This window comes from Heterodontus francisci, chromosome 19 (genome assembly GCF_036365525.1).
Source record: "Heterodontus francisci isolate sHetFra1 chromosome 19, sHetFra1.hap1, whole genome shotgun sequence".
NCBI lineage: Eukaryota > Metazoa > Chordata > Chondrichthyes > Heterodontiformes > Heterodontidae > Heterodontus > Heterodontus francisci.
The window spans coordinates 72,188,180-72,198,965 of NC_090389.1; the positions used below are offsets into that span (position 1 = coordinate 72,188,180).

At 39.3% G+C, this 10,786-nt stretch overlaps 1 protein-coding gene across 1 annotated transcript; it reads right to left on the reverse strand.

Annotated features, from left to right (window-relative positions):
• Positions 1-2,449: 2,449 nt before the first annotated feature.
• surf6 (surfeit 6) lies at positions 2,450-10,238 on the reverse strand. Its single transcript, XM_068051939.1, has 4 exons — positions 9,836-10,238; positions 7,684-7,851; positions 7,282-7,367; positions 2,450-4,993 (listed from the first exon to the last, which is right to left on the reverse strand). Exons 1-4 carry the CDS (start codon positions 9,933-9,935, stop codon positions 4,307-4,309), a joined length of 1,041 nt encoding a protein of 346 aa, XP_067908040.1. The 5' UTR covers positions 9,936-10,238; the 3' UTR covers positions 2,450-4,306.
• Positions 10,239-10,786: the final 548 nt, after the last annotated feature.

The following is a 10,786-nucleotide window of genomic DNA, read 5'->3' on the forward strand; positions in this document are numbered from 1 at the left end:
AGTGAACAACTTCACGCTTCCCTACATTATTCTCCATTTGCCATCTTTTTGCTCACTCACTTAACCTGTCTATATCTCTTTGCAGCCTCTCTATGTCATCTCCACAGCTTACCTTTTCACCGAGCTTTGTATCATCAGCAAACTTAGATACATTACTCTCTGTCTCTTCATCCAAGTCATTAATATAGATTGTAAATAGCTGAGGCCCCTTGTGGCACCCCACTATTCTGCCTGCCTACTTGAAAATGCCCCATTTATGCCCATTCTCTGCTTCCTGTTTGTTAACCAATCCTCTATCCACGCTGATATATTATCCCCAACACCACGAGCCCTTATCTTGCCGAGTAATCTTTTACGTGGCACCTTATCGAATGCCTTTTGAAAATCCAGGTATACTACAGCTCCTGGTTCCCCTTTATCTACCCTACTAGTTGCATCCTCAAAAAACTCTAATAAATTTGTCAAACAAGATCTCCCTTTAGTAAAACCATGCTGACTTATTCTATTCATACTATGCTTTTCCAAGTGCAATGTTAAGACTTCTTTAATAATCGTTTCCAGCATCTTCCCAGTGACTGATGGCAGGCTAATTGGCCTGTGGTTCCCTGTTTTCTCTCTTACCTCCTTTCTTGAAAAGCAGCGTAACATTTACCAACTTCCAATATGACAGGACCATTCCTGAATCTAAGGAATTCTGGAAAATCATAGCCAGCACATCCACTATCTCTCCATCTATCACTTTTAGAACCCTTGGATGTAGACCATCTGGTCCCAGGGACTTGTCAGATTTTAGTCCCTCAAGTTTCTCAAATACTTTTTCTCAGTTGATATTAATATCCTTAATTTCTTCACTCTTTTTAGCCCCTAGGTTACTGCCTATTTCTGGTATTGTGTTTAATTGTATGCAGGTGGCGGGCATTCACTGGGTATTCACTTGAGCCCCCTATAAACAGGCTGTTACACCAATGTGTTTTGTTGAATGATAATTTTTTTTGGTCCACTGACTGGAGATCTGAATTTAATTTTGTTTTTGAAGAAATTTAAAAAGAACATTTAAAACAGGATGACTGCTGGCAGCTTATGATCACCTAGTTTGCTACATTGTATCCTACATTGCAAAGGACTGTGAGGAGGGAGACAAAAGGTGCATTTCCCAGCAAGAACCAAGACCCTGGAAGTTTAAGGAAACAGTTTGTTCTCTTTCTTTTGGCAAAAAGAAATACAGGTAACTGTTTGAATCACTGAGTGACTATCATGCGACAAGTCCCTTCTCATCTGTGATTTTAAGCTGGAGTTTTCTCTGTAGCAAAGGAGAAGTAACTGGATTCTGACATGTGCAGAACTGAGTGGGGGTCTCTCTCTCCATTCCAGCTTGAAAGCTTTCAAATCTTGCCGGTTGACTGACCACCTTCGCATACTTCAGCTACAATCAGAAACCCTGTTGGAGGAAATCATCCGCATCACTATCTCCAAGAGGCTCACTGAACCAGTCATCTACCTCTTCAAACTAAAAGCCTTAGCATCACTGAATTCAGCTAGACGCCAGCTGAATCACCAAACCCCAGACTGTATACCTTTATTTCATGGACTCTAACTCAACCAATCTACCTTTCCCCACTCTCTAACCTATTTGTGTGTGTGTAAACCTCTAGTGTGCGTGAGAGTGAAAGTTGGTGTATTGTTTATTATTTTTTAGTTTGGTTTAGGTACAATAAAGTTAACCTCTTTGTTAACACAAAAAAACCTGTCCAATTGGTTCTTATGATCGGAGCAAGTAAGTAGGTGGGGACGTTCTCATGTGTCTGCTGCCCTTGTCCTTCTAGGTAGTAGAGGTTGCAGATTTGGAAGGTACTGTCGAAGGAGACTTGGCAAGTTGCTGCAATGCATCTTGTATATGGTACACACTGCTGCCATCGTGCAGCAGTAGTGATGGGAGTGAATGTTTGGGTGGGGTGCCAATCAAGCAGGCTGCTTTCTCCTGGATGGTGTCAAGCTTCCTGAGTGTTGTTGGAGCTGCACTCATCCAGGCAAGTGCAGCGTATTCCATCACTCATAAATTGTGCCTTGTAGATATTGGACGGGCTTTAGGGAGTCAGGTGAGTTATTGCCACACTAGGATCGTCATTGTCCTGTGTACTAAATGATTCAAACACACAAATTTGAGAAGTTTCAATGTAGGCATATTTCAGTTCCATACTTTACTCACTTAGTTTGCATCGTGTAATTCAACTACCTCTCACTTATACAACACCAACATAGGACCAGGAGAAGGCCATTCAGTGAGATCATGGCCGATCTGTGATCCAACTCTATATACCCACCCTTCCCTCATATCCCTTAAAACCTTTTGGTTAACAAAATTTTTCAATCTCAGATTTAAAATTAACAATCCATCTGGCATCAATTGCCATTTATGGAAGAGTCCCAAACTTCTACCACCCATTGTGTGTAGAAGTATTTTTTAAACTTCATTCTTGAAAGGCCTGGCCCTAACTTTTAAGGTTACATACCCTAGTCCTCGACTCCCCTAACAATTAAAATAGGATAAGTAAAAATTCAGTTCCCCTTAATATCTTAAATTTCAATCAAATCACCCCTTAACATTCTAAATTCCAAGGAATATAACACTAGTTTGTGGAATCACTCCTCGTAATTTAACCCTTGAAGTCCAGGTATCAATCTGGCAAATTTATGCTGCATTTTCTCAAAAGCCAATATATCCTTCCTAAGGTTTGGTGCCCAGAACTAAACACAATCCACTTATATTTACACAAGTCAATTCACATACAAGTAACACCTTCAGTCAGTCAATCAAAATCATATCTGGCCACTAGTACTTTCACACCGAATCACTTGTTTATTAGTCAATCAGCCCTGTTGCAGAAACAAGTACCTGTACAGCTAAATAAGTAGAATTGAGTATTAACCAACACACTTCCAGTTCAGGTCAAATCAATTTAAATGGACTTTTAAACCCCAAATTTTGAAGACCTGCCTTTTTTGTCCTGAATTTCCAATAAATTTAGATATAGAAGCTTACAGGCTGAAAGATACAGTGCCCATTTTAGATAGGTAAAACATGTACTTGAATATGGCAGCTGTAGATAAAAGAAACCAAAGTAATAAAAGATGAGGTGTTTGAAGCTGGAATATGATTAGGGATGACAGCTGAAAATAATCTAGAGTTGTTCTCTTTTCATCAGCTCAGAACCTGAGAGTGGGGTTGCATAATGTTTTCCGGTGCTTTGATGTTCAAAAAGTGCTTTCTTCCTGTCAAGACCGCAATCTGAAGATGGATTTTCTATATCAGCTAATCTCAGTCTATCAAATTAACTGAATTTGCTCTGGATGCCTCAGTAGATAGGCAGATTGTTCACTAAGTAGTAAAGTAACTCCTGGACACTGGAAAGTACAGCTGATAAGCAAACTGGAACTTTCCAAAAGGAAAATTAAACCTGCACAGGCATGTCTGAAAGTTACCTACTTTGGGGAGAAAATTGGGATTCATTGTGAGAGCTAAAGTAGGTATTTGTTGAAAAATACCAACATCTAACCTGAAAAAACACTAATGAAAAAATTCTCAAAACCTTGATACACTTGAATGTGGTAATTAACTGCTGAACTAGAAACTGTTAAAAGCCAAATCAGTATTACAAACTTATTTTATATTGGCTAGCAATGCCTCGTTGTTATAGGTTACACAGCATTGCAAATTTAAACGCAGAAGACATTCACAATATGCCATTTTAGGTTTAATTTTCCTTTTGAAAAGTTCCAGTTTGTTTTTGATCAACTGTACTTTCCAGTGTCCAGGAGCTAATTTGCTATTTAATGAACAATCTGGAAGAAAATGAATTTCTCATTCAAGATGGAGCGGACATTATTTTTAATCTGATCTCCCCATCCCCAAACCTTTTGTTGCAGTATGATTGTATGGATGTCAAAAAAGCCATTATTTTTGCGTGTGCTATAACAACCAGCACGGTTCAGGGAATCTGATCAGGGCAGAATTTGAATCTGCTACATGAACCAAATTCTCCTGCTGAAAACATAATTGTGAGACTATTAACTTGATGAGTCAAATGAGCTACCATTTTTAAAAACACTGAAAATATTTAATATCAATAGAAAAGCTGTTCAGATATTAACAGTTCCTATGTTCAATATATAGTACGGTTAAGAAAACCACTAATGAGCAACACACCATTCACTGAACAGCAATGCTTTACACAACATTAGATACAATAGGGGATTGGGCAGATCAGAGTGCATATTTTATGGGCATGTGAAAATTCAACCTTCTCTTTTAAAGTTTTGCTTTTTTCAAATCTTCGGGCAGAATACGTCCCTTCTTTCTTGCCTTGTCCTTCTTTCGTTCTATCTTGGCTTGTTTCTTTTCCTTGATATTTTGTTGCCTCTTATTTTGACGTTGTTGCATCTTTTCAATGAGATGCTCCGTTCTCTTTTCCCAATTCTTCTGTCGCTGGGATTTGAGCTTTTCTTTTCTCTTTAATGAAGCTTTCAGCATTACTTCATTGTCTTTGATTTTCAGGCCTTCAGCTTTGTAGAGAACATTGGTCCACTTCATCTTTGTTTCGACTTCCTTTGCTTTATTTTCATCTTTACTCTTCAACTCTTCAATTTTTTTCTTTTGGGCTTCCAACCTAGATAAGAGTTGTTTGTAGTTTTTGCCAATCAAAGGTGTGATACCACCTTTAATGATTTTCCGTTTTTCTTTTTTCTCCAGTTTTTTGTTTTTAACTACTTCAGATGACATGTCCACTTTATTGAAAAGTAATAGCTCTTCCATTTTCTTAAACTTGTCTTTTTTCTCTCCATCTGGAGTCTTTGCTGCAGTACTGTCCTCCTGAACAGTTTTTTGTTCTTTTTTCATTCGCAACTCTTTTCGTTTTTGTTTTTTCCTTTCCTTCTCCTGCTTTCTGCGCAGACGTTTCTTCTCTAATTCTTCAGGCAGCAAGCCTTTTGGGTTGCCCTGTTTGAAAAGTTCAAGGAACAGCACAATTAACTGAGTGGTGAAAAGGCAGTAAATGGAAATCTTTATTGCGTAGACACCAGCTGGCAAATTATGTAAACTGTTTACTTGTGCTAAAATTCAAACACATCTGCCTTTTTATCTATGAAACATATGCACGCACCCTGTGTAACTTTAATCAGCAAATCTCTGGTTTCAATCCCCTTAGCCCCAAATGAGTCCTACACAAGTACTCCCCTTGAGTGAGAGTTCCTTAAGCAGGGTACTGTCTACCCAACTGTCAAATGGCTACCAGCAAGAGTCATGTGTGAAAAGACACCCATTTAGAGTTTTACATGGCTGGCCCCAGACCAATGAAAAAGAGACCAGTCTTTCTCCTGTGGTCAGCCTTTAATCAAAGGTTGGCCGAGTACAGTGGCTAACTTTGTTGATTGCTCATCTGTTGGCTTCCAAACTGCATGAATATCAGTGTGTTTATGTAATTTCACTGTGTCCATTTCATATACACATGTATGCTTTTAGAGCATAGAAAAAAGCCTAAAACTACTGTCACAAAAGGTTTTTTTTGTACTAAAATATTGGACTTCTATGTTTCCAAAAAAAAACAGAAAAAAGGATTTTGTTCAGTGAAAGACACCTACAAAAATAACTGGAATTCCAGCAATGTTTTGAAAGGAAGTTAAACTTGTAAAAGGACAGGAAGGTCAGCAGTTTCAAGGAAATCACAGGGATTCGATCTTTCTTCAGAGCAACCTTTGAACCGGGAGAAACACTGTGTCTGGACATGTGACCATGTTCAGGAAGGTTCTTTTTCACTTTGGACCCTTTAAAAGTCTGTGAATTGGACAAAGAGCAGACATCTGAAATCTTTGCTTGACCTGCCTGGAGCCAGAGAGACCAAGACCCAGAAAGGTATTACCTCTCTCTGTAAAGGAGACTTGCATCTCTTGAAAAGGATTTGAAATGTAGCAGATTCCTGTTGCCTCCAGTATTCTAAGAAAATCCTGAAATCTGAAAACAGTCTTCTACTGCTTCAAAACCCAAGCAGACCTGTAGCCACACCCCTGATGGAAGACCTATGTGATGCTTGCTGCAGTTAAATTGCCATGAACACCTACTCATCACAGACTTTTCATCAACCTCGCCTGGAGAGACTTCAAGTGGCATCTGACAATTCGACTCTGGGACCTCACCGTACTGAAAACATCCTACCAGAACGTGAACCTCTAATTTTTATTATCCCTTCTATTCCTAAGTAACAGTTGTAATGTAAAACACCCGTTTGAAACCAGTTAACCATTTCTTTTTTGAATGTATGTGTGTGTGCATGAGGATTAAGGAGTTTTTTCATATATGTAAGATTTATCTAGTTAGTAAAGACCTATTATTTATTTTCCAATAAATAGTTAATGTTGTTGTACTTTGAAGAAACCTGGCTTGGTGTGCTTTATTCTGGGGGAAACATACAGTGTTTAATTTGGCTAATCTTCAGTAGGTGGGGAACTGTATTTGATGTGTTATGGCCTGTGCAGTAATTAACAATACATTACTCCCACCTTGGTCATAACAGGTGTGTGTGTGTGTGCGTGTGCGTGTCAGAAGTTGTTTTGAAGTTGCATGCCACCTTGCCCCATCCCTTGTATTTACTAGATGAGGTGATACCTTCTATACAATAGGAGGCACTTTCACAATGTAGTCTCCCATTAACAAGAACAGCATCCAACAAGCATAGGTCCTAGGACCCTTTCTAACTGAGATCCCTACACTCAAAATATTTTGGCATTGTATTTTAATGTTTTGAACTTTATAAATTTGGGGGAGAAGTCTATGCTTTAGATTAGACTAGATTAAATAAAAAGTTTAATCTCTGACACCATCTGTGACTGCAAGGGATTTTTGTAGAAACACCAGCAGCAGAATCCATTTTTAATGACAATCCAAAATAAATATTTCACAGTCCCACTTCTTTTTAGGGCACCCAAACCTGTGGTCAGATCTTTGAACATTTGCATTTTTGTACAAATACTTTGAAATTCAAAGGCCCCAGTTAGTTAGAGTAACTGTAAACATTAAACTTTAAAAATCGAAAAATTTTATATTCTAATCTACAACATCTTATTCCAAGTCTTGTTTCAAGTATCTATTGTTCAGACCCATTATTATATCTAAATAGCAGTTTTCGCCTGTCTAAAGCTGTAATCGCTCCAGAACTGAGCAACTAACTTGTCTTCAAATGCAACTCCAAGGATTCCCCACACATAAAATTTAGACATTTCGAAATATCATACCTGCCCACGACTTTCTTGAATTTTCTCATGTAGTCTCTGGCGCAGTATATTTACTGTTGAAAATGAGACTGTATCCACTTTGCTAACTAAAGAAAGCAAAACGGAAATTATTTATAATCACCAATTATATCTTTGCTTTTAACTTACATCAGCTCTGTGAAAGAGAGAGCTTTAAACAATATAATCGTTTCAAAGGACTTTTACAAAACACAATTGAAATTACAAAGATGATTCTCAATGTGATGGTGAAAGCATGAGCAGGCTGGGAGCAGAGAATGAATGAAATAAAATAATGTGAACAAAGGTGCAAGAACTAGTACCTCATTTTGTGAAACAAAATAAATTTCACTACCCAGTGGAGAATAGGGAAATATTACTCATTGTAAAATGCAGTTCTCTCACCACTGAGACTTTGCTGGATTTTGTTCTCTTCCATTCCACCTTGAGCAGTTTTAGACCAATCCCCATTCACTGTTTGAAAATTTTTCAGCTCCATGGGGGGTTTCTTTCTTCTCTTCTTCCTCTTCTTTTTAGGTTGGGCTCTGTCTTCCGAGCCCTCCCTTCTAGAAACTGAACGGACAAACATAACCAGACACAACCTAAACAGGACTCGAGCTTTATTGAATCCACAATTTAGTCATTAATTAGCAGCATCTGAGCATTACTCAAAGTTAGTTCCCATGTCATGCTAACATTATCCACACTATAAATAAACAGCACATCCATCAGTATCTGAAAAAAGAAACTGATGTTTCAGGGAGATCTTGCATTTAGGGTCTCAATACAATGTTAATCTGGATTTCTTCTTTTCAGCTTTATTTTTCCAGCATTTGAGTTTTTATTTCAGAATTCCAATCTCCAGAAATGCACCTGCTGATACTTTGTTCCCTCATACAGGTCCTGAATTCACTCCCTCTACACAACCATCTCCAAACCTGGACAATGGTTTGTCAATGCTACAAGCTGACTCCACAAGTCAACTTCATTCCAACACTGTAACTCACACTTTAACTTTGGTCACACTCATATTGTATCCTCCCTGTCCAGTTTATAACCAGGATATGACTACCCTAACCTCTGCTATGTCCATGTAACCTGAATTTCCACTTTGCTGTTATATTAGTAAAATTTGAATCATAAAATACTGCAGATGCTAGAAGAACAGAAAAGGCTGGATATACTTAAAAGGTCTAGCAGCATCTGTGGAGAGGAGAACAGTTAACTTTTCAGATCAATAAGCTTTCAAGGTTTCTCTCTCTACAGATGCTTTTACATCACATTACATCTGAGTATTTCCAACATTTCCTGTTTTTATTTTACATTTTACTGCTATCCCTGATGCAAGCCCATTACATCTATTACACCAGCCTTCTCCTCTACTATCTAGCTCAGTGCAACTGCCCTCTCTTGGTTCTACTCTTCACTCTCAAATTGTAGCCAGAATTACTCCAGTAATGGCCTCTCTTTTCACACGCAGTTACCTCTGATGTGCCTCAAAGTTCTATTCTTGGCCCCCTCCTTTTCTTCATCGGTATACTTTCCCTTAACAGCATGTTCCAGACATTGGGTCAGTTTCCACATGCACGCTGACAGCATCCAAATGTACCTCTCCACCAACTGTGTTGTCAAACTACTTGTCCAACATTCAGTCTTTGATGACCTGCAATTTATTCCACGTAAACATCGAGAACACCACAACCATGCCTTCGGTTCTCTTCACACACACACATACTGTAACTTTTTCAATGATTCCATCCCCTTCTCTGGCCAATATCACAGGTTGGAACAACCTGTTCTCAACCTCAGTGTTCTATTCAACCCCGAGTTGAGATCCCAACCCCACACCCTCTCTACCACAAAAATCACCTAATCCCACCTCCCCACTTGCTTCAGTCCATCTGTTGCTGAAATTCTTATCCATGCCATTGCCACCTCCAGCCTTCACTATTCCAATGCCTTTGTGGCTAGCCCCCAATCTGCCATGCTTTGTAAAGTTCAGCTAATACAGAATGTTATTGTTCTTATCCTATATCTAGTCCAGCTTACTCCTGTCGTTAATGATCCACATTGTCTCCTAGTCCTCTAATGCCTCCAATTTAAAATTCTCATCCCCATGTTTAAGTCTGGCCTTTTCCAATCTCTATCAAAGGAAAAGCTATTAGGACAGGTAACTAAAGTATTGGTCAAGGAGCTACATTTTAATGAGCATTTTAAAGGAGGAGTCAGAGATGGAGACACAAAGATATTTTGGGAGAAAAATTTCAAGACTTAGGGCCTGGAAGGCTGAAGGCACAGCTCCCTACTGTGGGGCAAAAGAACTGGGGGCATGCACAAGATACCAGAAATCTGAGATTTGCAAGGCTGGAGGAGACTACAGAGATAGCGAAGGCGAGCAGAAATCATTTTGGTTTAACCGAGGTTTCCACAACATTAGTTTCCTTTTGAATGTCTACCTTTTCAAACAGTGCCTCCATGCTGGTTGCGACCTTCATCGTTTGTTACCAAGAGACCCAGTTAATCCTCTCAATATAACCATCTGTAACACATTCCTTACCAAGCTTTCGTTTACGTGGCTCCTGGTTCTGGGACGCACATACTTTACTTCCCAAACTCTGAAAATACTTGTCTTTTGCAGCAAGGCTTGGATCAGCCATTCTGATTCAATTCAGCCCGACTGTATGTGATCCAGCTGTCGGTCTATTTACTCATTGGGGGGGGGGGGGGGGGCAGAAGGGTTCAGTTACCACGCGGGTAACAGAATTAGTCGAAAATGAAGAGTTGGAATAACTCGAGTATTTTAGGAGTGCCGCGGATTCTTTGAAAAGCAACTCATCTTTGTATTCTGTTTGAGAGGGTTGAAGAAGCGGCCTACGGCCCAGCTAATTTTAAATTCCACGCTCTCCCGCTCCGAACATTAGCCTCCACGCTGCCAAGAGCGGCTCCTGCTGATGTCATCACTATGCTGCCAGCTTCTCCTTTCGGGCGCGTTCTGATTGCATCACAACACTCTGATAGAACTTTTCTAGAGATGACTGGAACGTTGGAGGATGTCAGGGATAGCAGTTGATAACGGGTCTGGTTTGTACAACAGACTTTTCACTCCAAGCCTCTGATTACCACCACATATTAGGGACAAAAATTTTAAATATGGTTCATTTTAATGTGTGTTCCACTCATTAAAAATAAGTATCTTCCTTCAATAGGTATATAAGATTTACAGGCATGATACCAGAAATGAGAAGGTTGAACAGGTTGGGGGCTCTTTTCTCTAGAAAAGAGAAGGTTGAGGGGCAGAACTTGAGAACAGGAGTAGGCCATTTAACCCCTCAAGCCTGTTCCACCATTCATAGAGAACATGGCTGATCAGTGACCTAACTCCATGTATCCACCTTTGCCCCATATCCTTTAATTCTTCTGGTTAACAAAAATCTTTCAATCTCAGATTTAAAGTTAACAATTGATCTGGCAGAAGAGAGTTCCAAGCTACTAAAAGGAAAAGAAAGTC

Bases quoted from the DNA above. Each gene is read 5' to 3' on its own strand.
- surf6 (XM_068051939.1), bottom strand. From the start codon at position 9,935: ATGGCTGATCCAAGCCTTGCTGCAAAAGACAAGTATTTTCAGAGTTTG. The intron at 7,852-9,835 runs GTAAGGAATGTG...TTGTCCGTTCAG, and splicing joins GCCACGTAAACGAAAGCTTG to TTTCTAGAAGGGAGGGCTCG. The intron at 7,368-7,683 runs GTGAGAGAACTG...TGCTTTCTTTAG, and splicing joins AATCCAGCAAAGTCTCAGTG to TTAGCAAAGTGGATACAGTC.